Source organism: Anser brachyrhynchus (genome assembly GCF_964034855.1).
Source record: "Anser brachyrhynchus genome assembly, chromosome: 1".
Classification (NCBI taxonomy): Eukaryota; Metazoa; Chordata; class Aves; order Anseriformes; family Anatidae; genus Anser; species Anser brachyrhynchus.
This window is the reverse complement of record NC_137694.1, coordinates 795,145-820,483: the sequence shown is the minus strand read 5'-3', so window position 1 is coordinate 820,483 and position 25,339 is coordinate 795,145. Positions and strand designations below refer to the sequence as shown.

At 47.6% G+C, this 25,339-nt stretch overlaps 1 protein-coding gene across 2 annotated transcripts in view; it reads left to right on the top strand.

Annotated features, from left to right (window-relative positions):
- The window catches only part of PPP6R2 (protein phosphatase 6 regulatory subunit 2), a 112,635-nt gene extending 87,965 nt beyond the window's left edge, over positions 1–24,670 (top strand). For both annotated transcript variants that reach the window (XM_080577551.1, XM_080577552.1), the window contains 2 exons: positions 7,485–7,637; positions 9,083–24,670. In XM_080577551.1, the coding sequence (XP_080433677.1) occupies positions 7,485–7,637; positions 9,083–9,134 (205 nt within the window). In that variant the 3' untranslated portion in view covers positions 9,135–24,670. The remainder of the gene's footprint in view (positions 1–7,484; positions 7,638–9,082) is intronic.
- Positions 24,671–25,339: the final 669 nt, after the last annotated feature.

Genomic DNA, 25,339 nt, shown 5'->3' with positions numbered 1-25,339 from the left:
TCCAAACATCCACCTGACAAGTAGTCGCTCCCGTTAGTTACTTCATACTGGGCTGGAAAAAAGAGCTGTTGGACCATTGGGAAAGCTCATCTTTTCACAATCAGATACAGCAGATCTAGAAATAATATGCTGAAAAACTGAATCGGAGGTTGTGTGTAGTCCCTTGTGAAAGCATGCGCACAGTCAGCGTATCCGTTAATGAAATGTGAAAATGCAAATGTGGTGTTCACTCGTTCCATGCATCGTGTGTCCTTGAGCTTCTGCCGTTCCACCTGTTTGTGAGCTTTTTCTGCAAATAGGAATTTTTTATTACGATTTTAAAGGAAAGTTCACGCTCGGTTCAGGATGACCATAATGAAGCTTTGCTGACTGCACTCTGCTGATGCACCCACTACTGGAATCGCTGCCTGCGTTAACTGGGGGCAGGGATAAAGTCTCTTGGGACTTTCTCACACCACCACTAACAAATATTTTTGTCTTACTTGGATGCTGTAATATGCCATGAAATAACACTAGGTATGTTTTCCAATTTTATTTTTTTTATTTTTTTAACAAAATACTTATTTTTTCTGACGTTTGCTTTCTGTTTTAAATTGTGGGTTCTTATTAATTACTTTCAAAAAATCATTCATTTAAATGATGTTTCCCAGCCACTGTTCAGACTAGCAAGACTTTGCTATAATTTCTGGATGAGATCAGAGACAAAAAGAGAAAGTCACTGTGTTATAAGCACATCTCCTAACTGTTTCATTTGAAGAGTATGTCACGGAAAGCATGTAAACTTTCATATCTAGAAAGGACAGATACCTGATGAACAGAAATATCATTCTGACCTCTCTGAGCAGGAGGTTCAGGAAACACAGCTCAGCACGCACCTCCAATCTCCGGAGACTCCAGGTTTTTCAAGTTACGAGCTGTGAAGTATTTTTAAAATATTTGTTTTATTACAACATGTCCTTGTTTTACTTAATATTTTAATAATTACCAAAACTTCTGAAAGCTTTCTGCCTCTCGTGCAAGTAGTCAAGTACACGCCGCATTTCAGAAGTACTTGCTGTTGGCAGTGCTTTCTGCCAGAAGGACCTGGCAGCGCTCACGCCGTGACCGAGCGGTCGGCGAGGAGCAGCCAGCGCCAGGGCTCTGAGCTGCCCGCGCTGCGGGGGCCTCGGCAGCCGCTGCGGGGCTTCGCCCGAGCTGTGGGACCGGAGGGTGAACGAGGCAGGGGAGTTCTGCAGCGGTGCTGGCCTGGGCAGCCTCGCACCTCTCGTGGTCATCGAGCTGCGGGTAGCGGCGTGAGCAGCAGCGAGACCTGCGTTGAGTGCAACAGCAAAATGACGGATGCGAAGTGTACGCAGCGTGACCGGTGCTTTTCTGGGGGAAATGGCTTGCATTTCCTTGTCTGTCTGCTTAACTTTTAGCTGTATGATATTAATGCAAGCTTTTGCACCACTTTATGTTTTCAAAAGCTATCTGAAGTATTTCACTGCTGAGCTGTTCAAATAAAGTTTCTAAGCAGATTCTTAGACGATGTGCTGCACATTAGAAAAAAATGAAAAAAAAACAAACAGCTTTTGCTGTGTATGGTGATAGTGGGCTTGGGATGTTTGTAACTTTTAATTTCTTTTTCAGTTTATTAACCTTACCTAACTACTCATGCTATTTTCTTCTTAATCCTTTTTTACTTTTTTTTTTTTTTTTTTGATTGTGCAATATGTTCATTCACTGCCCCCTTCTCCCCACTGCCTCCTCTGCTGGATGGTTTGATAAGCAACCAAGAAAGCAAGTGTAGAGGGGAGGCTGGAATTCCTTCTGTAAAGTGCTGCTTGCTATCTGTTAAGCACAGATACATTTCTTTTGTGCCAGTATAATATCGACTCTGATTTTGTACATTCCTGAGCTTTGGAGGCAGCCGCTGTAAGTGCCACAGTGGTTTCCTTAGAACCGAGGTGAAAATGAGACAAAACCAGCAATTTCTGCCATTTCTGCAAGTTTTGCGTTTCTGCAAAATCACGGTAGAAGTCTCCTCTTGTTTCTGATCACATGCAGTTCTGGGATGAAAGCATTAAACGTGGGTTCTGGCAGCAGTGAAAGCCTCACACCCTCCTGCTGGCACAGCTCAGACGCAGGGGCCGGCAGCGCGCTCCCGCTGGCACGGCCGGCGCGGGGCTTACGTGCAGCAGAGACAAGCGCCCTCCAGTTCCCCAGGCCAAGCGGAGTTACGTTGTCACAGTGGATGTTTTGAGCTCTCCCATTTTGGGATGTGTTTTTCTGTCCTGTGCCTGCTGACTGTTCACCCTGCATGACGTGCCGGTCTGCCCTTGCCACGACGAGCATGATAAAGCGGCGCGAGAAGTGGTTGTCTTGCTTCTGCCTCATGTCTCTGCCTAGCTGGGAAGAGCTGCTGGAATGCTTTGAAAAGATGATTAGGGCGAAATGAGCATGCTGTGGAAGACTGGGCATGGAGCATGCCTCCAGCTTTTCTATAACACTTGGCTGCACATCGGTGTGCTTTTATTCTGAAAGAGTAGAAGTGGCGCAGCTAATCCGAGGTGCCACTTCACCACGTTTTCAGTCAGAGGTGAACGTTTAGTGCCATAATTGGCATAGGTGGGATCTTTGATGCTGACACGTTTTGGCCTTTTTAATGTAAGCTTGCATGTAAATTTGGCGTTCGGACCTCCCGGCTTGGGTGGCCTCGTGTAATCCTTATCCAGCACCCACGGTGGCAGCCCGCGGGGCAGCGCGTGTGGCCTGGGGCTGCTGCATCTCGTACGTTGTCTTCTGGTCGGTTGTTGCAGAGTCTGGCTTTTAAGGACTTGCTTGTGGGCTCCGCATGAGACTTGTGTTTAGGTACGCTTTTTATACGAGTCTTGCTTCTTCGTTCATAGCACCACTGTTTTTCCTAGTGTGTCTTCACGGAGTTTTGTTGTCTATAATACTGACTGACTGTTTACCAAAGAGACTAGAGAATACCCAAAGTGTATGCCAGGAGCCACAGTAGTGAGCTTCAGAGGTGGGTAGAACTGAACCCCAGCTGAGGCTGAGCCATTCAGTGTCAAATCCAATTTACTTACTGAATTACGTAAAGCTCATTCGTGACTACAGGCTGAATTCTTCACAGGTCCTTTGGTAGCGAGATGCAGGTCAGTTGGACTTGGCCTCAGGAGAAACCACATTAGGTGCTGTAGCGTGGTAGTACAATTCAGAGCCAGTATGGCATATCCGAACCCCCAGCAAAGCCGTTACAGCTTAGTTTGTCTTGCTAGATGCAGGAGGCTCTCAGTAAACAGTAAAAGACAGATGGAGAAGTGTGTTTTGTGGTAGCATTGTGGAAATGTTACAAGAAGTGAAACTGGGCAGAAGAGAGGTGTTCAAAAAATCGCAATGCTAAAATTTACTCCATAAAGCTAATGGAAATCTATGGGCAGAGCTGAAGTGATATCAGAAGTTAGGCGAGCTCCTGATGTTTTCATCTCCACAAATAGAACAGTATGTTTCTGTATTTTAACTGGGTGTTAGTTTTGATATAGGATGGTTTTGTGACAACCTCAGTAATTACAAAATGTGAATGTCCTTGTTTAATCCTGTTTTTCTAGGAAGAAATTGCACTGCAAGGAAAACAGTAGTATTGTTAGGCTGAGGAACCTTTGCGTTTGCTGGATTTGGGCACTAGAGCAAAAAATAAACAACCATTCTGTAGCACCTGAGGTCTGCAATGAGGATATATAATATTTCTTGTAGCATGTGTAATACATTATGTGGTGTAAATGCTGAGAACTCCGTGCAATCTTTTTGCAATTTTTTCTCTAAAAACAAGTTAATGCAGTTGAATCTCATTAGCTGAGAGAGCTCTGAGTTTTCAGTAGCGTGTGAGAAGCAAATCTCTTCAGAGAATTCATATGGCTGCAGGATGAGCAAGTCAGAGACCTTGCACGGGATCGTCCTCGTGGTGCTTCTAGCAGAAGGTGAGAAATTCCCCAGAGGCAGCTAGAAGTCAGGGTTCATCTGCTCAAGCCTCCTGTCTGAAGTAATGTGTGTGCATTTGGGAAATGGCACTGAAAGCCTACTTGAAGCCAGGTATAATACTATTACAGCTTACCATGAGCTACCTTGTCTTCTGGTTTGTTGGCTTAAACAGTAAGCCTGTTCACGTCTCCCAGCGGTGAGGCAGTACGTGTGTACGTGTGTGTGTGCACAGATCTTGCCCGGACACTAGCGACTTCGGCCAGAAGGGTTTCAGTTGCCTTTCTTGTTTTATATATGGGTATATCTGTTAACATAAAATAACAGCTTTTCAAGAAGTTGTTATAAATACTCCTTTGCTTAAAATCAGCATTGTGATTTATCACATAGTTGTTCTAACTGAAACCAAGGTGCTTGGCAGTACCCATCACCCTCGGTTGTGCCTTACGAATTAGGAACCTGCTGCCTGAAAGGACAAACCATAGATGATGTTTAAGGTATGAAATACATAGGTAACCTTGAAGAGTGAACGGGAATGATTTAATTGCTTCCCGTCCACTCTCCTTAAAATCCCCTGCCGTGCCCTCAGCAGTCTGTGACGTGTGTCACTCAGGGCTGCTCCTCAGTCTGCCCCCCCAGGTGGCTGTGGCCGCAGCTCCCCAGCTTCCATGTGCTGAAGTTGGCTCCAGCAGGAGGTACTCCTTGCCAGTGTCCGCACATAGCACATAGTTACCTGCCCGTCCCCGAGATCCCCAGCTCGTTGGTTTGCTGGCTTTCTTCTCTTCGCTGGACACCAGGCAACAGTCTCCTGCTGCCATGAAGCTCCTGTCCCGAGACCTCAAAGTTGTCTTCTTCAGGCTCTCCTGTAGAAGCCCTGCTGCGTAAAGGCCACGTGGGGACTGTCCTGTTGAGCACGGTGTGAGTTCACCCGTGTCCCACTGCAGTGAGGCAGACGCGGTAACTGTGCTGAACGTGGTGCTCTCGGGGCAGCCAGGTGCAGGGCAGTCCAGAGGCAGCACCAGCGGTTAGGAGGAGACGTCTCCGTCTTACTTTATGCAGGCTGTGTCCTAACCCGGGGGTGAGGATGCCTGCACCTAGTAACGCAGGCCGTACCTTCCAGTCTTATTTACTGGGAAGGCTGGAGAGTCTGGGCAGTCAGCTTGTGCTCCGGGGGGGAAGCATCTCAGAAAGCATTGCAGTGTTTGCAGAAAGAGAGGGGCCTCTGTTCTAAGTGACCTCCAGGCAGCAGTATTTACAAACTGAGTGGTTAATTTGCAGTTTGGCCACAATACGGAGCTCAGCGAGCACAAAGAGAAGTGTCCAAGCGTGTTGGAAAGCCCCGTGGGCACGGCCGTAGGTGGCATTCACAAGTAGCTTGTGCTGAGTGCTCGGCCGCCGTGAAAAGGGCGCAGCTGTGGGCAGACTTCAGCTGCCGCTGGAGGACTCGTACGAGTGGCTTGGAGCTGGACGGGAACTCATTCTTCCTGGAGTGGGAAGTGGTAGAGACCTGGCTGCGGAGCGTAACTCAGAGGAGGCTGCGGTAGGGCCGCGTGTTGCTGCTGGTACCTTGTCGTGCTCAGCCTGCCTGAGCCGAGCTCACGGGACAGCGGTTGGGTTTGTTCACGGGTGACACGCTGCCTGTGCCCGGCCCTGCCCCGAGCAGCACGTAGCTGGAGCAGCACGTAGCGGGTTTGCCTCTGGTGACCTGGAAGCGGACCGCGTGGGTGGTGGCACTGGCAGCGGGGTTATACCTGTCCGCTAAAAATAAGCTGACCGGAGGAACAGAAACGCGAAGTATTTATAGGTACCGGAGTTTATTCTAGGCTAGAAGTAGGTGTTGTTATTAGCCTCCCGCATGTTCCACACAACCCCTTGTTTTTCACGCCGTTAGTTTGGCCTCTGAGTGTCCTTCTGCGTAGCCTCGCGTGTCCAGCCTTGCTTTTCCATGGGGCTGTTGGGGAAAGATAAATTTCCATCCCCCTGTAGTGGTCAGGTAACCTCGGGACTTCGTAATACTGGAATCCTTGAGTCATGGAAATTGTAGCGATTGAATTTAAGAAGTTTATCTTTGAGCAGTTTAAATGTCGTGAGCTCAAGTTTCTTGTGTGGGAAGTCATTTTCTAATGACATTTCTGGCAACTCAGTTTAATTCTCTGCTGTCTCAACTATCCCCTGCAGTTTCTCTGAAGTGTATTTTTGTACTTGTGGTATTTCCTTTTAAGAGCACATGAGCCCTTTAGGAAGATAAATGTTTTGATCTCATTATTCCGCATTTTTTATGTATTTTTTTTTCACGAGCACACAGAAAAGTGGCTACAGAAATAGAACCTAGGTCTCAGAATCTGTCCTGTCTTAGTTCCCAAGCTGTGCATATACGTACTTATACGTATACATTATGTGTTTTCCTAGGAGCTGTGACAGGATTCCAGCCCAGTCATCTGCTGAGGTTTCCTTCCATTTTTGTAGGCATGCCCTCCGAAAGAAGGAGGAGAAATTTTTCTTGACTGGGTTGAAATCGTGTGGAAGATGATTCACAGGCAAAACTTTCCTCTGCCTTAGAAGGCAAAAAATAACAATGTTCACAGAAATCACTTCTCCCATCAGAAATGTCAGTCTTTTTAATACAAACGTAGCTGTTTTGGAGGTTTTGTGCTAGCAGGTTGTTTATTTTTCAGGATTTGAGCTTCTGTTCTGTTGTAGTGAGACGTCATTGGAAATGTTACCCCTCAAGCGTGGGGATCTGTCATCGTATGTGTTACTGACAGCAAGTCAGTTTGGCTGTGGTTGGCTTCCGAGGGTACCACTCGTGAGCACCCAGCGAGTTTTTTGTCTTCCTCAGCTTTAGGTTCTGTACTTCAGTTTCAGTCCTTTCTGAGTGCACACAGAAATGCCAGTTGCCTCTCTGTAAACGCGCACAGATTGCAGCAGGATAGGCGCCTGTGCTAGGTCAGGAACGTGCTTTGCCAGAACCAGGAGCTCAAAGAGCCACGAGCTCGCAGAATCGCCTGCTGGTGGTGGGTAGCGGAGGGCAGCTCCAGGGAAGGTGAACGGCGGTGGCGGTGGTAGTCAGAGCCACGTCCAGGTAAGCAGCGTGATGTTGGTTTATTTCTCCCTGGAGTGACCGTGATTTTCTGGACCTTCTAAACTTGCAAAGTTGTGGCTGAACGTACTTCACGTTTGCATCCTTTCTACGGTTTGTTTTCTGTGTCATTCACAGGAAGGTGCACCAGAGGTAGCTGCAGAGGGTGACAGAGTGTCTTGTTTGCAGGGCAGGGGGGATATGTTGAAAACTCCTAGGACCAATTTTGCTGCAGGAAACGAGAATGTCTTTCTTGAGGAGCTACTGTTCCTCCTCCAGTACACATATAAGGCTTTTAATTCCCATTTATTTTCAGTTCTTACTTCTTTATGAGAATTGTGTGGCCTGTGCTAGGAGAGGAGGAGGAATATACATTTTTTCTGTAGGAATTTAAGCCCCATTAATTGGCATTTTAACATGAACTTGACTTCTCCCCACACAGTGATGCAGACTGCATGGTTATTGATAAGCTGGCCATCACGGACATCGGAACGACAAAAGCGTCCAAACCACTGAACAACATGGCCCAGCACCCGGAGGAACACCAGAACACAGCGGCTGTTACAGCTGTCACAGAAACAGCCACAAAAGACAGGTGAGCTGGCCAAAATTCTCCTTTACTTGCCTGCGCCGGAGAGTTGATTTTTACTTTGTCACTGAATGTGGTTATTCTACCACTAGTGTGTGGTCGGTGTTGCACACTGAGTACATCTGAGTGTCTTGGGGTGCATTATAGTGCTGGGAGTGCAGAGCTGTTCCTGCGGCGTACTGCGTGCAACTTTGTTTCCTACAGGCTCTACCAAATCATCTGTTACCTTAGAATAATAGACTTCTCATTTCTTCCTCACACAGCAATTATTCAGGTTGGTTTGTTCAGGTGACTGTATAGACATTTACAATTAAAATGGTATGAGGAAATTTGGGAATGTGTTTTGTTAACTGAAACTGGAAGGAATCTAGAGGAGAAATTATTTCATAATCGTTGTGACTGTGACTGTTTAGGTCTTTTTTTAAATATGGAAACCAATCATTCTGAGCAACTAGTGCTGTCACCCTCGTAGCTCTGCTGTGGCTCCTGTTTTTGGCCAGAGAGCTGTGTAACATTAAGGAGGTGCTCCTGCTCGTCTTGAACCAGCGCATCCTCTCTGGTATGGCTCATCCCTCCTGGGACAAACTTGCTGATAGGTTCAATCTCAGGTGATGGTGCTTAGCTGAAGCGAGACATCTGGGCCATCATATCTTCTGTTAGATATTTGTGGTGAGAGGAGGACGTTCTAACAACTGCCTTGAGCTTCATGCAGCAATCCACTGAACTCCATTAACATCTGCTGTGGATATCAGCAGTATTGGTTATTACATCTCCCCTGTACAGCTTCTGTGTAGCTTTTGAATCTGCAGTTTGCAACCAGAATCACACAAATTCTAGTGGTAGTTTAACACAGGCCTGGGAGGAAGCCGGTGATCCCATCGGGTGGTTGCTCACCACCCCGCTCAGGTGCTGCCAGGGCCCTGAGCGCACCAACAGGCAGGGGGACGTCCGCGCGGAGCTGAGGGTGACAGCGAGGCAGGGACAGAATCCCCACAGGCAAGGTGCCTGGTCCCACAGGACCCCATCCAGCAGTGGCCGTGCACATCCTAGTCCTGGAACACGCCAGGGAGCCAAGGCAGCAGGTCTGTGCCAGCAGGGCACGAGGCCCGGTGCTGCGTGCCGCGGGCAGGGGTGAGTGCCGAGGTGCTCTCGGGACACGGTTGCGTGTGTTCCAAACTTCGTTCAGCGCATTAATTGATGTTGTGCAATCAGCAAAGTGGACTTCTTGGTTTCTGTTTTGATTTCTAAATGTATTTGGTAAAAGATTCGGAAGAGGTTCTGACTAGGAAAGCTAATAATGTTTTAGCAGGTAGAAGAAACAAAAATAGAGGAGGGATGGCTCAGATACTACTGCAGAGGAAAGTACACAACCAGGATGAAAGTAAGCTTTAGGGGCGAGTATGATTCAGTAGCTGTATTTCTCTAATATTACTCTTTGGCTTTGTCTTTAGGAAAGAAGAAGTCTTGCCCTGTGCTGAAGCCACATTAAATGGCCCCGCTTGATGAAACAGATGCAATGGGACGTGTGTGATCCAGGCCAGGCTGCTACCTGGTGATGCAATTTGTCAATTTTTTTTTTTCATTTTAATTTTATTTTTTAATAAATGCTGCATTGATGAGAGAGCTGGCATTCAGGACCAGACATGCAGTTTCAACACCAACAATCTGTTCTGAAAGACACTTGCATTGTCTAAATGTAGCATTGATCAGTTAGTCATCACAGGAATGATGGGGTTCTTCCCAAGCAAGCCTTCTGCCTAATTTTAGTTCCTTGTCCCCTTCCCTCTCTCCCTTGTTTTTGTTTTGTATTTGGGGTTCAGTCCTATTTTCTTAGTGTTATTGCACACAGTATTCAGCTTCTCTTCAGAAAGGTAGCAGGTCTAACGCTGGGACTTGGACAGTGCACAGGAGTCCCGCAGTCGTGTGACCAAAGTTCCTGATGGAGCTGTCTTTGGGCAGCATTTGCACCGCTTTTGTATAGCAATAAAGCCTTATCAGAAACATTTCATAGGAGGAAAAGATGCAAACACTTTAAATGGGATGAGGCAGGGAGGGATTTTATTTTACATTTTTGTGGGGTGGGAGGGAAATCATTGACATCATCCCAAGCCAGAGGCCAGGTAGCTAACTTACCGTAATGCTGAACCGTCTTGAGAAGCGGGAAGTCTCTGCATTCCAGTGAATTGCTCAGTGCTCTCTCTCGGGAGATGGGACAGTTCACTGCAGGATCTTGGGTCGTTTAGCAATTGGCCTCTTCTGTCCGAGCCATCAAAACTCAACTTCCCGGATGTCGTCCTCAGTTGGCTGCAGAGTATGCAAAGAAGGTAGCATGTTGTTTGCCAGCTGAGAGGATAATGATCCACTGGACTGCTGCCATGCAGGAACAAGAGCAGATATGGCACAAACAGGTTATCAGGTGTTTGCTGGCTTTTTGGAGACTAATGTATTTTCAAATTATTATGGAAATCCTTTTCTGTTTGTTTTGTTCTGTTTTTAAAGTTTTTAATGGATGCAGGAACAGCAACACTTTTGCACTTTGTACCTAGTGACAACATTGGAGAGTGAAACGGCCCCAGCACAGGACTCCTGCTGTTCCTTACCCCCAGGCAGTCGGGCATGGAGAGGTTGGGGGGGACATGCCGCTGCCTTGGGATGGTAGAGTAAGACAGTATGGAGAAACGGACTGCGCTTCAAACTGCCTGGGAGCAAGGTCAGTTAAAGATGTGTACTTGACCCTGGAACACAGGATCTTCTGCACAGGCTGAAGGACCTACTCCTGTAAAGACTGTACCAGTTTCAGACACAGGTCTGCACTGGTTTGTGCTGGTCTCTGCATTGAGCTTGTTCCCAGACTGGACTTGTGCACATAGATCATACGGGTGTAGATGTTGGGCCACGTGCAGAACCAGGCTCGGGCTGGTAACAGCAGATCGCCGTCACCAGTGCTCGTTCTCTACCCCTAGACTAGATACAGAGCTGGGCCTGCTTTTGTGTGTAAGCTGTATGCTGAAATCCACCTGTCAAATGTTAAATGCCGCTTATTTTATTAGTCCAAGATCTAAGCTGGAAAATCATTCACTTTGGAATAAAAGCATGAAGCTTGACACATAGGTAGCCAAATAGCTTATTTTCTGATATATTCTCACTTGTGCATAACGAGGGACTTTACCCTGTGAGTATGAAAAAGTACCTCACACAGATCTGTTGTTATGAGCAAAGGCATCCTAGCCAAACTTCAGTCTTTTAAAAAAATACTTTATTTTTAACTGTGATATGTATGTAGTGCATATGAAAATTTCTTAACTGTGTTGAGAGGTGGTGTGTGGGGGGGAGTGAGATGAACAAAACGTTTTCGCTGTTAGAGTCAGTCTGTTCTGCTGGATCAGTATCCGACGGTGACGTACCCGCAGCACGAGGCTATCATATGCCCAAGGATTACATATTTCCATTTTCGCTCTTAGGGAAGGTTGAGGATTTGATTTGTTAGAATGCCAGCTATGGAGATTAGAGTGCAGAAAGCAGGATGAGATTACTCTGTGCATCTTTGAAGTTGCGTGCTGGGGTTGTGGGCCACTTGTATGCTGCTGACATAGCTGTGATTTCTCTCAGCTGCAATTACTTGGTAAGCAGGTGCTTTCATGGCACAGTACTGTTGTTCTGGAAGTCTTCTCACTCCCTCCTTGTAATTTAAAATAAATAATTTAAAGATACATTGTGCTAGAAGGAGAAATCTCACTTTCTGCTTTGGTTACCCCGCTTGCTATTTAGAGATCAGTCCCACTCTTAGCCCGGATTTTCAGAAGCGATTAGTAGTTTTGAGTTCCTAATTGGAGACACGTTAAAGTCTTAATTTTCAGAGGATTGGTGCTAGAGATTTTCTGAAAATCAGGTTCTCTTTAGGGCGTTCTTTAAACACCCAAAAGTGAGACTATGAAAAATCATTCATCAAATACAGACAGCATCAGTGCAACTGATTCCAGCAGCTGATTGAACACCGTGGCTGGGCTTCAGTCCCAGTAAATACCGGGTGATGACAGTAGTTCTTTTCCAGTCTCTTCTCGTTCACTCTTCTTGACTGTAGCGCTTGCGGGCTCCACCGTGTTACAGCTATGACCAGGTCTGTTCAGGACTGCCGATAGCAGGCACGATTTGATCTTTCTCATGGCTTGATACATATTCAGCTACCTTGTTAGACTTACAAATGATCTTTGCGTTAGATTGTCATAGACCGGGGTTACCTTAAATCATCATGCTGGCTGATGTTGCAAGAACACTGGTTCGTTGTCCCTACGTGACCTGTCCGTGATGCCTTGGTTTCGGGAGCAGTAACCTCCACCTGTAAAGTGGTACCGAACAGCTGGCAGCAATAACATCCTACAATGTTTCAGAAGGATATGCAAGGACATGTCTGTCTGTGCCTTTTGTTGCATATTCTCAACTTGTTGTTCATTATCTGTTGGCTTTGACTCTATAAATTTAAATGAAAGCTTTAATGATATATTTACAAGCTTCCCAGTAAGCAGATCTAAAAGTATAGTGTAGTTACTGAGGGGATCGTTATCTAAGTTCATTAACTTGATTGCTTGTGTCCAGTTACTTATGTGAAAAGACAATTTACCCATAGTTAAAAAGACTGTAGAAATGCATAAGGTCTCTTGCTTTTGTGACGGGGGGGTGTGATTCCTCCACATTTGGGATTTAAGCTCTGAACTATACCTCATTGGTACCATAGGATTGTTCTTCACACCAGCCAACAAACTGATCTAGGAAGAGTTTCTGACCCCTGGTATCTTGGAGTCTGAAGCTCAGACCAGGTCCAGACTCAGATGATGGCTTCCTCACATGGCTCAAGTGGTTTTTGTAGGTAAACTGGGCATGAAATTCTTTCTCTCTGTGAATTGGAGCTTCTCGTGGATCTCGAGTCGCAATGTTTGTGTACAGGCTGAGGGTTCCCACTGCCTCTCTCGGTCCTCATTGCTGTCTGAGCTTTCTTGCTCGCTGTTCCAGACGCGTGCCAAAGCTGCGTGGCAGCTGGGCGGTCTGACTGCTCTTCTGTTTTCAGGTGACCTTAAGACACAACGTTCAGGGACGTGGCAGCAGCTGGGTGAACCCTTCCTCAGCGCAGTCCAGCACTGTGTCCGTGGCGGTTGTTCCCAGGAGAGGCGTGTTACCTTCTCACTGAGTAGGCAGTAAGGGAAGGGCTGTCACTCAGGGTCGGAGCAGGACATGCTGTCTTCCAAAATGGATTGATGTAACCCAGCTGTATCCTTTAAAAAACCATCAACTTATGCTAAGATACTTGGTCAGAAGGCAATGAAGACTAAACAGAAGTTGTATTTAGCACTGTCCTTCCTCATTTATGTGCAGTATTTTGAATCTGTCCATATCTATATGGTATATATAATTTTAGTTTTGAATATGTATACTGATGAGTGTGTATATAGATATATATTTGCAATATGTATTATTCCATGTATATTTATACACACACAGTTGGATATTGTAAGAAACCTGGTGAAGCAGAGACTTGGAGCACAGTGAGCCTGAATTTATATGTATGTAAAGGTACATGATCAATAGCAAGTCATAGACGAACAGTCATTGTACGAGCCCAGAACCAGCAGGGCACGCCTTGGTCCCGTGTTTCTGCTCAAACATTCAGTGCTTCTAGCCAGCTGGGGTTCCGTGATTTCGCCCAGCTAGGTGTTGATGCAGCGGCTTGCAGGAGAGTGGCCACGTGTGCAGCGATCCCTGGTGTTGCTCCTGGTGCTCCTGCTGCTGCAGAGCATTGCCCACAGGTGTTCACATCGCGAGAGGAGGAGGTGTTTTCTGCAGTTAAAAAGTGGTCAGGTCAGCCAACACTAAGTAATTCTTGAATTGTGACACGTTTCTCTCCAGTTGGTTGGGTTGTGGGAAAAACCACGTCCCTTTGGGTGACCTGGCCATTCAGGAGTACTGTCAGGGTCACATCAGGTGACTGCTTTCAGGCATCCAGACTTCTGTGTTCAGTACCTGGGTATGAAACTTGGGGGGCAGGGGAGCAGGGGGCAGGCACAGCTGTAGGGACTTGCAATCAGAAAAAACCCTCTGCTGCAGGAAGGTCAAGCATAACAAGTTTGGAGCCATAAGACATGATCTGATAGATAAAAACTTGGATGATATAATTTTTTTTCTTTTGAAGCAGACCTATTTAAATTCTTTTGTGCTGCTCACTACAGGCTTTTAATGCCAGGTGAGTGGAAAACAGAGCTACAAAGCAGGCTGGTGCTAGGTACCCTCTTCAGACCGAGGTGGGGGTTTGTTGTTGGGTTTGTGGGTTTTGAATTCCCTTGCTGTCCCAAAGAGATGAGGTCCTCTCTAACACTGTATCCACACAGGAGCATGTGCACCGGCTCAAAATGAAAGTTTGAGTAAGATAGTCTGCAGGAAAGGGATCAAATGAAGGAACAGGATCGCAGTTTGTTGAACAGTTTCACCAGTCTTCTAACAACATTTTCTTACACAAATATATAATTTATTGATTCTTCTCTGAAGTTGTAAGAGTAAAGGCAGACGAGATCCCAGCTGTTCATCTGGATGACATGTCCTCAGCAAAGACTGAAATAAATTTCTTGAGTGTCCCAAGGTTTCGTTGCTCTCATTACCTTTTACAGATCTGCAGCTGGCAAGCAGAATGGAAAACCAGTGGGCGCACAAACTAAAAAGCAAAACCCAACAACAGTGGAACCTCGGCTACCTATTGCTGGTGAAAGGCGCTGGGTGTGCCGCACCGTGTGTGTGGGCACTAAGGGTTGTTCATCAATGCATATCTAAGGGAGGAATTTTAAGGGGGCTTTATTGTTCTTCACTGGCATCTCAAAGTCATTTCTACAAAATGAGCCGGCGAGCTGTAACTGAAATCGGTATTTATCAGTGGCACGACCTAACACAGCAGGAGAGCTCACTGCCAGGCGCTGGGGGTGTGCGCCGGGGACCTGGCTCCGTCGCCTCTCAGCCTCGGCTCACCCCGTCCCACCACGAAGCGCCACAGGCGCCCAGCTGGGGCTCTGCAGCCCCGTGATGGGGCTTCTTGCCTTTTCCCCTTTGTTTGCACTTATTTTCTGACACTCTTAACTCTCTTGAGTAGTAGTTTAGTGATAAGGTTTTTCAGGTTTCACCTCCTGTAGCGCTAAGCACCGTCTCAGTGTAGCGATAATCAGAACAAAGCTGAAGGAGCCCCCTTTTCTTCGGTCGTTCATTTTGTCTCACGGGGGAAACAGCTGCTGTGTGGCAGAGTTCCCTTATTTCTGCAGACGTTGGGAAAGACCAAAGTGCTGTGCCAGTCGTGGTGGAGGAGGTGCCGCAAGTCCCTGCAAGTACTCCAGAGTGACCGTGCAGTTTGATGTCCCCTGGGACTGCGCGAGACTAGTCCTGCACCCTGGCTGCCAGGCTAATTATTCGTGATGAATAAGATCATCTGATATTTTGGCAATGTAATTTTTGACTTTTTTGATACTATTTAGTAACTCGTACTGCAATTTTCAGTCATTTAAAGAGTAAGGTTTTTTTCCACTTGCTTTTCCCAAAGCGGTGATCTCACCCGGAACCATGTTCAAAACATACAAATTTGTAAACAGTCAAACTTATAAACAGTTTATAAACAGTGATTTTGTTTCTGTAAGCAGTTGATTTTGTTGTTATAAGAGGTTTTGATGCCGTTGCAAAAAAGGAGATAAAACTAGACCTGCTGTTTACAACAGCATGTTAATTTTTATTACTTTTTTTTTTTAACCATGATTCCGTTCTCTCTGAAGTCCTACTCTACCACGAACTTTGCTGTTTGAAAAGTACCTGTATCTCCGGTTGCAAGCTCTCACAAGGCAAGCGTAATGCACTTACACGCTCTTTTGCCGATCCCAGCTGTAAAACAAGATTTTTAGATGGTTCTCCCAGAAGTGAAATTCTTCGTCTCGTCCCAGTCCCTTGGTGGTAGGGAAGAGCCCTCACTAGGGCAGATCATTGACAGGGCCGAGTGGTATTACGCAGGTTCAGGATTTAGGGGGATAGCTGTTGGCCTGTGAGGCAGTAGAGTTTTTCTCTGGTTTGAACATTACGGCCCATTAAAAACAACCAAAAATTCTCCCTTGTTCTGAGAAAATCTTACAGCTTTCTGTTCAGATTGTGTGGGATGGGGGCTTTAGTTTAAAATAAATAAAGAAGAAGTGTGTTGCCTGAGAAAGAACTGAAGAAAAATAGGGAGCTCTGCTTGTGTCCCTCTTGACGATGTCATGCCAGGCCAGGGCTTGCTGTTAATTGGCTTAAACGAGGCCTCGCTACGTTCCGTGCTGTGCACAGGAAAGTCACAGGAGCTGCGTAACTGTGAACTGGTGAAGCTGAACGCTTCAGAGTGGCCTGAGAAAAGCTGTCACTTCCACTGCAGAACACATTCCTCGTCACTGTTAGCTTCTGGCTTCCTGACAAATACCGTGTTACTGCTTCTTTCTTTTCTAGTCTTGTCCTAACTTGCATGGTTTCCTTAATCAGCGTGCAAAGGGATTTGTTTCTGCCTTGTCAAACCACTGTGTACTCCGTAGCATGGCTTCATGGAATACAGTGAAAGCTCGCCGTGGAAGCATTTAGTCTTTCTTTTTAACAGCAACATGGGCAGTGAAGAGCTGAAGGCTCTCTGAAAGCTAATTAAAGAAAACCCTTGGCTTTGAGGCTATCGAGCGTATTGGCAGTGCAGCAGTGTATATCTTCAAAAGGCTGGGGCTTACGTATTTATCTGTAGCTGTTCTGTATTGGATTCAGTTGCTTATTTAATCAGGTTGCAGCAGGATTTTTTCCTTTGCTGCACTGAGGTTTGAGTTAGTAGCGCTTTGCACGTGTGCTCCGTACCTTTTCTTTTTCGGTCAGCCCCCTTCAGAGCACGTACGTTCAGGAGCTGGAGCTCGAGTCGCGTGTCGGTGCGTTGAGCTGATCAGAGCGCCCTGCTGCTGGCGCGTGGCACCGGGGGGAGGGAGGGGGGCTCTGTGCTCTGTGAGTGGTGCTGTCACCTGCTGGGGTGGGCTGGATTCCCTGGATGTGTCTGTATTTCCCCCTTTTCTTAAGAAATGTGTCTTCTTGTCAAAGTGCTTGTTTTGTTTTGTTTTGTTTTTTGGTAGTTCAAAGATGCCTACATTGTTCAAAGTAAAAATTGTTTTCTGAACAGTAAAACAACCTAAACCCGCCTGTAGCTAACTGAATCTTAGAAGGAGGCATTTAATATTAAATACAATTTCTTGAATCTTAAATACGATTTTCTGAGGTTGCACCAGTACGTTCAGTGAATCAAAACAGAGTGCCATATCTCAGAGCTGGGCATTGTGAGCTGTAAGTACATCATTTCCATTGATACTGAATTTTAAAGTCACTTGGGATGAAGTTAGAAGTAGTCATTTTACCTCTGCCTGAAAACTTGCAAAAAAATCCTTCTGGTCAGGGGAACTGTGCGTTGTAAGTTTAATTATGGACAGTGCCTTAGCTGATTTCCAGAATTATGCATCATTTTTATAGGTCTTAGCAGAAATGGACACCTCTGGAAGTAGATAAAATGTATTAGACCATTTTTACAATTTATTTCAATGAAAAATTGAGATTCTTTGGGTTTGATGCCATTCTTGTTGATTTCATAATGGCTAAAGTTTCTGAATTTGTAGAGAATGCAGGTTTTGTCTGAGGAGAGAAAGCGATGTTTGCGTAGCGGTTTCCCTCCGTGGTAGCTACTGACAAAATTCCATCTGATGTGACGTTTCTAGTAAACCTAAGCAGGCATTTTCTTTGGACATTTACACATAAACTTTGACAAATTGAAATGCAGAAAATAAACAATTTGGCTCCTGTATGTTAGCTTATTTCATCTGAAACTCACTTACCTCATTACTAGAAGGGCATTGTGGTGACCAGTCCAACCTCCCTATTAATTTTTGTACAAAAATTAACTGTATTTCCTAGTGACTGTTATCTGTCACCTTTCACAACTTAAGTATAAAAATGTTAGTGAAATATGCCTATGTGTAAAATGTATTTTTATATTTGATGCTGATCAGGGGAGAAAAATCCTTTTTCTCCCCACGGAGCTGTGGGGCTTTTGTAAAGGACAGATTCTTCCCCATCTATTTTTTATTTTCTCAAACGGTTTGGACAGATATAAGCTATTGAAAATCTTTTATCGCGTAATTTTGATGCTCATAGCTAGTTTTTCAAAACTTTCTAGAAATGCTAGACACGCTGTGGAGAATTTCCCGCTGTGGGTGGGTGTTGAGTGACCCCGTCTTCTGCAGGACAGCACGCCGCTGCCGGGGCCTGCAGGAGCATCTCCTCGGCTCAGGCATTCACGGAGCTGAACTCGGAACAGAGCTAGCTAGAGGCACAGCAGACGTCGATCGAAACCTTCTCGTTGTGTACGGCTTGAAACTGTTTCTCGTTCGTTAGTCAGCCCGCTGAAGTACTTTGCCAGGAAGCTGGGCGTTGCGCCCGAGCCTGCGGGCACCTGCGTGGTGTGACCGCCCCGCGGGCGGCCCTCGCCGACAGCTCCTGCTCACGTCCTCGCGGCTGGAGCTCCGGGCGCCCTGCATCCGCACGTGCTTCCGTGTGCAAAACGTGTGTTGAAAAATCATCTGTGGTACGTAGTTGCACTTGGGGTTACCTGAAAGGGAAGTCGTGCTGCTCTGCTGCTGGAAGCCCGGAGCTGGCACCCGCGGCGGTTGGTGGCAGTGATTTTGCACTGAAACTTTCTCTCTTTTCCTGCTCATCTCATGTTCATACTTAAACACCAAGCTATGACTGACTTCCCGAGGCAATCTGAAGGAAGGACTTTGTGTTGAAAATCGCCTCTTTTCTTTCCTGGGGTCGGGCGACACCAGCCTGTACGCAGCAGCGCGTTTTGTCCTGGCTCAAACCGCCCGGCAGGCAAAGTGCGCTCGTTTGCAGTGGCACCTTACAGAGCAGGGCCGAGTCCTCTGTCGGGGGTTTGTCAGATACCTGAAACTTGCCAGTATCAGTTAGAATACAAAGGGCACTAAACTTGCCTTAAAGTGCATTGATCACGTGTAATTTAAAATTCTGTGTTCTTATTCTTTCAGAAACAAAAAACGTAAAGAAAACCATTAATTACCTCATGCTATAAATCTATGTAAATTGTTGACTGTAACATAAGGATCACTTGAATATATGCATGTTACATGAAAATGTTAGAAGTTAAAAAAAGAGTACTTACTAAATAACATAGTGAATTGTAATAGTTAAGTCAGTGTTGAGTTCCTTTACATGATTTGAAAGAGTATCTTTGTAAAAAATCATCTTTGCAATCATTTTCAAAGCACCGTTTTCTTTTTGCCTGAGACTTTGAACAGACTTTTCTTTCCTTCTTTCTTAAAGTAAATTGGGCAAAGCACAGGGTGGGAGAGTTCAGAGCACTGGGGACTTCATTTCCTTTCAGAAACTTCTCTGGACGTGATGTGTGTACTATTAATGTGTAATTGATTTCCATTTATTCTGCCCCATCATTCCTAGTATTTCCCTTGTAAACTGCTGAGTAACTCCTCTTCCTCAAAAGAAAAAAAAAAAAAAAAGTATATCTGTCAGTGTACCTGCCGAAACTTTACTAAGAAAAGGAATTTGTGCTCACTTACAGACACTCGTCAAGTCCTAGCTGGCATAGAGACCTCTCTTCTCTTCTCTTCTCTTCTCTTCTCTTCTCTTCTCTTCTCTTCTCTTCTCTTCTCTTCTCTTCTCTTCTCTTCTCTTCTCTTCTCTTCTCTTCTCTTCTCTTCTCTTCTCTTCTCTTCTCTTCTCTTCTCTTCTCTTCTCTTCTCTTCTCTTCTCTTCTCTTCTCTTCTCTTCTCTTCTCTTCTCTTCTCTTCTCTTCTCTTCTCTTCTCTTCTCTTCTCTTCTCTTCTCTTCCTTTTCTCTTCTCTTCCCTCTTCCCTCTTCCCTCTTCCCTCTTCCCTCTTCCCTTCCCTTCCCTCTTCCCTTCCCTTCCCTCTTCCCTTCCCTTCCCTTCCCTTCCCTTCCCTTCCCTTCCCTTCCCTTCCCTTCCCTTCCCTTCCCTTCCCTTCCCTTCCCTTCCCTTCCCTTCCCTTCCCTTCCCTTCCCTTCCCTGTCCCATTTCTAACACTTCCAAACTTTACCTGTTACGCCACAACTCCACAAACCCCCCTCCCCTGGCCTGCCTTCCCCTGAGGCCGCCTGCCCGGAGACGAGGGGTAGCATCACGTCGCCTTGTGAGCAAGTACTTTGTCTTTGTGGCACCTGGGTGTGCGCCCAGCATTGACAGTCACTGTTCTGACTAAAATCTCACATGGGGTTTTTGGATATCTGGATCGCCCGTTCTGCAGGGACCGGGTTTGTCTCCTTCCCGTTTCCATCCCTGTCGTGTTCTCGCCGCGACCCCGGTCCTCACTCCGGTGCAGAGCTCGTCCCGCTCGCGTTCCAGCTGATGACTGAGTGCCCTCACGGGGGTGAACTGTCTGGTTATCTCTAGGGCAAAACGATGATCAGCAATAAAAATTCCAGATATGAAAGCGCCAGTGCCTTTGTTTTAGTTCAGGAGTGATTTCTTCTCGTTCCAGCTTTGGAATCATTTTTGGAGTCAGTTTTCATCTCCAGATACCCCGAAGTAAAGGGAAAGAGAACGTGATGAGCAGAAGGATCCCATGCAGTAACAGTAGTGTTAAAATACCCCGTTGTGGTTCCGAGTGCCTTAAAGCCATCCAGATCCCAACAAAAGGTATTTCTGTTCATTGTGCTCTCCCTCCTCCTCTGCCTCCCAGCCCTCGGAGCCGCTTACGCCACTACCGCACCCCCGGCACGCGCCGGCCCCGCGAGGTGGCCCTGAGGTCCTGGCCGAGGGCGCTCTGCCCCCCGTTGTGGTGCGGGAACCACAGCCGGGGCACCACCACCAGCACCCCTAGCACGTGGGGTCTGGGCGGCGGGGCTGCGTGGGCGCCGTCGCAGTTCCTCCGCGCCACTTGGGCGCTGCTTCGCGCAGGGGCTGCGAGTCACCAAGTTACCCCCTGCCAGCAGCCCCTGGGCTACCTGCGGGGACAGGGCTGTGCAAGGGGAGCGGGGTCCTTCTTCTAAGGGAGAACAGAAATGACGCGATGGAGGCTAGTGCAGCAGAGCATTTAACGTGGAGCAGGAAGGGTGAGTTCATGGACGTCCTCGTGTCTATTCAGAATGTTTTATTGATACCCACATAGAAAGCGTGCATTGAACTTGTCCTCCAAGTGTTAGAGAAACTAGGCTTAAAAGCTCCTAAGAAATTGGTTATACATAATTTTGTGTTTAAATATAATATTTAATATTAAATATTTATTATTTAACGTGTAATTTAAATAAAAAACTCATTTGTCCATATGGCGTGTAAATATTTTCCCCTTATCAAATATAAATATTCCTCATCTGAATTTTGTTTTTTAAATGAGAAGAAATTTTTCTGTAAAACAGTGAGAAATACTTGAAAAGCTGCCGACAAGCTTTCCCATTTTACGATTATTCATTCCTGTAATGGCAGCAAAATATCAGTATAACTGAAAATAATGGAAATAGTCAAACATTCTGTGTTAAATTGCAACAGGCTGAAATTAGACCTAGCTCTGGCTGTAGAACGTGCCACGGAGCCAGTGGTGCCGTGAGGATCTGTGTGTGTGTCGTTTCCGTCGGTGGGAGCCGGTGACTCCACGGCCTCACGCCGGCGGAGAGGGAGCCAGGCCCCGAGCTGGGGCGCCAGGAGTCGGGGCTGCTGTGGGCGCACGGGCGCGGGAGGGAGCGGGGCTGCTTTTGGGGCTGCTGCTCGCCCGCAGCTGCCGAGGCTCCGGGCACTGTGCTGGCTGTGCCAGAGCCCCCCCGGGACGGGTATGCCAAGGGGATGGGGGCAGAAATCCCCGGCTCAACGGTGCGTGGCTGGGCCCAGGGGCACCTGCAAGCACCGGGGGCACGGTGCTGTGCGTGGTGCTGTGTGCGGCGATGGAGGTGATGGAGACGGGGGCTCCGGTGGGGCGCTCGCCCCCGGCATCCGCCTCTGCTGCAGAGCTTTAACGTCGGGGCCTCCGGGTGACCCCGCGGCCGTTTGGTGCCCAGGGAAGGGCTGCAGGGGACGCGCCAGCGCCAGTGCGCGGGGCATTCGCGGCCAGCGCGTTGGCCACGTCGCAGCACTCGCGGGGCGTCCACGTCGCCCTCCTGGGCTCTGGTTGGGGTGAGGACGTGAGTGACCTGCGGCACGGGCGCGGGGCTGGAGACGAGGGGTCTGAGGGCTGGGGATGGAAACAGTCGGGGGGGACAAGGGAGGAAATTGTTCTGCCCGCCTTGGTGGTGGTGCGCAGAGCAGGTTGAGGCGCGGGGAGCACCCTTCATTTCTTGCTGTGCCTGAGAGGTTTTTCACGTATTTTTGATAAATTCTCCTGGAGGTGTCAGCGCCTTCTCTGCGTGCAGGAGGCTGTGCGTGGCCGAGGGCAGCGCAGAGCTGGCAGGGGGGGGTCGCAGGGGCCGCGGGGGCTGCAGGGACTGTGGGCGCTGCGGGCCTGGGCAGGACGGGGGCGCGGGGACCGGGGCAGGGGCGCTGGGCTCACACAGGGCTGGCTTCGGTTCCTTCTCTCGCCCTCTTGTTTGTCGTGTACATAGGGTCTATTTATATATGTATAAATATGTGTATATTTCTAAATTTCTTCACCTTAGACCTATTTTTCTCAGAGCTTTCGGGTTTGCATTTAATTTCTTGATGGGTAAGTGTGCACCTTCTAAAACACCGGAATCGTTGGTACAAATAATAATAAAAAAGGTACTGGGCGCGTGGAGGAAGGTTTCTGGAAGGGCAGGATTCACTCGTGACTCGCTTCCACCGGGCTTAGATTTGAGAATTAAATGACTCGTTAGGGCTTCTCAGTTGAAGATAACATACTATTTTGCTACAGTTATAAGTACCTTGCTGCCGTTTTCTCTAGGTAGGTGAAGTTATGTTAAAGGAACATTTTCAGACTGAAAAAAAAAAATGCTCAAGGGTTTCTCATTTTGGTGTTTTCTCAACGAGGCTCATGGAAATTAAGGTCGTTGATTTTTAATTTTTGTTCCTTGTCTGTTTCTGTGTTTGCCTTTTGTATCCAGACTGGGTTTTGACAGTGTTTAAAATTTAGATGAGCAGCTTCAGTTGGAATGTAAAGTTTTATAGAAACCTTTTTCTTGATCTGATATTTTGTAAACCTTTTCTTTAACACAACCCAAGTATGGGCACTAGATCAGCTTGGCAGTGCTTAAGGCGGTCATCATATATATATATACGTGTGTGTGTGTGTGTGTGCATACATACACGCATACATACAAGTACATACTTGGAGTGGGTAATATGTATTATTGCACATGAAAATATCCATGGTTCTAATGATATTTTTTATTATAGGGTGTATCTGCTCAGACAAACAGAAACTTCCTTTTCAAACTCAAAAAGACGCCATGGTTTAACCAGTTAATTTGCACTTGGCATATTTAAAGCAATCAGAATATTAAATATTCTTTGCCACTTTATTTTGATCCACGGTCTCTTGCCTGTAACTCCTGGAGTTGCTTTTCTGGGCGTTTTCCATAACCTCCGGCGGTTTCCGTTCGGTTTGGCGTTAGGCTGCAGGGTAGACGTGAGACAATTGGAGGTGTTTGGCTTTTTGACTGTTAGCACAAACCACTTATTCAAGGCCCGTCCACCCTAGGAAGTTCACCAGTTGCCACCTAATGCCAGAGGACCTGGAATGCTTGTTTAAACTAAAAATGATCCAAAACGTATTTTTAAAAAGAATTACTTAACTCGGAGAAAACTGGAAGGCTCCAGGAGCCTCTGGCCGGGCAGCTCCATCCAAGCGTCCCCGCGGAGCTGCGGCCGGGCGCTGGGCCGGGCGTGTGCCTTGCTGCGGCCGCTCATTTCGGGAGAGGAAAACGTGCAGCCGGCACCGCGGCGGTCCCGGTGTCACCACCGCTCGGCGCCGAGTCCCAGGGCTGGCGGGACGCAGGGCGAAGCCCTCCTGGCTCCTGGGACCCCTCACAGCCCGGTCCAAGGTGGGCGAATTGCGCTGTGGGGTGTGGATGGGGCTGTGGCGGGCTCGGGAGCCGGGCTCTGCAGTGCTCCGTGCCCAGACAGGGGCCCTGATTTTCAGCAAAGCTCTGCGCCCACTTTCTTCTGCTCTTCTAAAATTCCAGGTGTTTTGTTTTGGTGGCCGAAGAGCCAAGTTTCCTTGAAAAAAATCTGCCTGTTGAGCACTGTTGGAAAGCCCAGCTGTAGTGCTTCCCTGAGGAAAGGCTCGCCGCGCATTGGGTTTGCGGGCGCCCCGATGGCCTGGCTGGAAAAACAAGCGTTAGGGGCTGAATCTATGCTTCTTTTTCTTTTCTTTTTTTTTTTTTTTTCGTCTTTTAAACAAACCATAAAATGGTGGCTGACGATAGGTAAGATGCACTCTGTATAGCAATAAGAAATACTTGCCTGCATAGACGGTGTCCTGAGGCTGTGGTAGCGGACGTGCCAGGCAGCGGCTGCCCGGAGCTGGGGCTGGTGCGGGAGGGTCCTCGCCGAGCCCCCGGGGGACGCGGGAGCTCAGTCCTAGCTTCAAGTGGCCTTTCCTCTGAATCGGGAGGGGGTGGCGAGGGGGGTGCCCCACTGGGTGAATTAATTTAGTGCAATGACATAGGGGAGCCTTTTTTTCTCATGATGCCTACTGCCCTTAAATGTTGAAACCGGGTCTTTGTAAGCAATGTCTGTGTATCTATGTGTATATATGAGGGACAAATTTTAAATTACTGCCTTTTTTCCCTGTTTATTTTTCTGAGTAATTCCAGATGTACTTTAGTCTCTCTACTGTCAAAACTTTTATATTGTAAAACTGATGCTGGTGGCTTTTGGTTATTTTGGTTTTTGTTTTTGTAAAAAAGAAGAAAAAAAAAAGAAAAAAAGAAAAACGAAAAAGAAAAAAAAAAGTCTGCATCTCTCTATGTTGTCAGTTTTAGGCTGTAAATTCCAACTATCAATAAAAGCTCAAAATTCACGTGCCAGTGGTGGATTCCTGCAGGACACACTGAGCCCCGCCGTGCTGCTCCCGGGAGCCAGGCGCCGTCACGGCCTCAGCCCGGCCGCTGTGCGCGGGCAGCGCTGGGGCTGTGGGACCCCCGCCCCCCGCCAGGGCTGTGGGACCCCCCACGGGAGCGCAGGAGCCGTGGCCAGGGCTCAGGGCACGGCCAGGGCAGCGGGGCTTGAAGGCGTTTGTTGCTCTCGAAGGGGTGAGAGAAGGTAAAAGCTCATCGGTACCTGCTCCTGCGCTGTCTCAGGAGGTGAAAAAGCAGCAGCAGCGTTGTACGAGGGGCGAGGCTTCGCTTTTAATCTGCACCACTGGAGCGAGAGTGACCTGGCACCCATCAGGAGCTGGTACAGGGCAGGATTTGGGGCTCTGGATGTCACCTCTGGAGGGACTGGGGGCAGTGACCAGGGACGTGGCTGATGGTGAGGCCAGTGCACAGCCTGACTGCAGCCACGCTCTTGCTCACCCCGGTTTAGTCCTTGCCACAGCCTGGCCTGCAAGCAGGCGACCCACCCGCAGCGCCCCGGGTGCCGTGGCTGTTGGCAGCTTTGCCAAATGCGCTGTGTGCAGCCGGTCCCTTGTTGTTGACTGATTGATAGCTGTGTTGTAAGAAAAAGCTCCATCCCAAGGAGCCTTGTG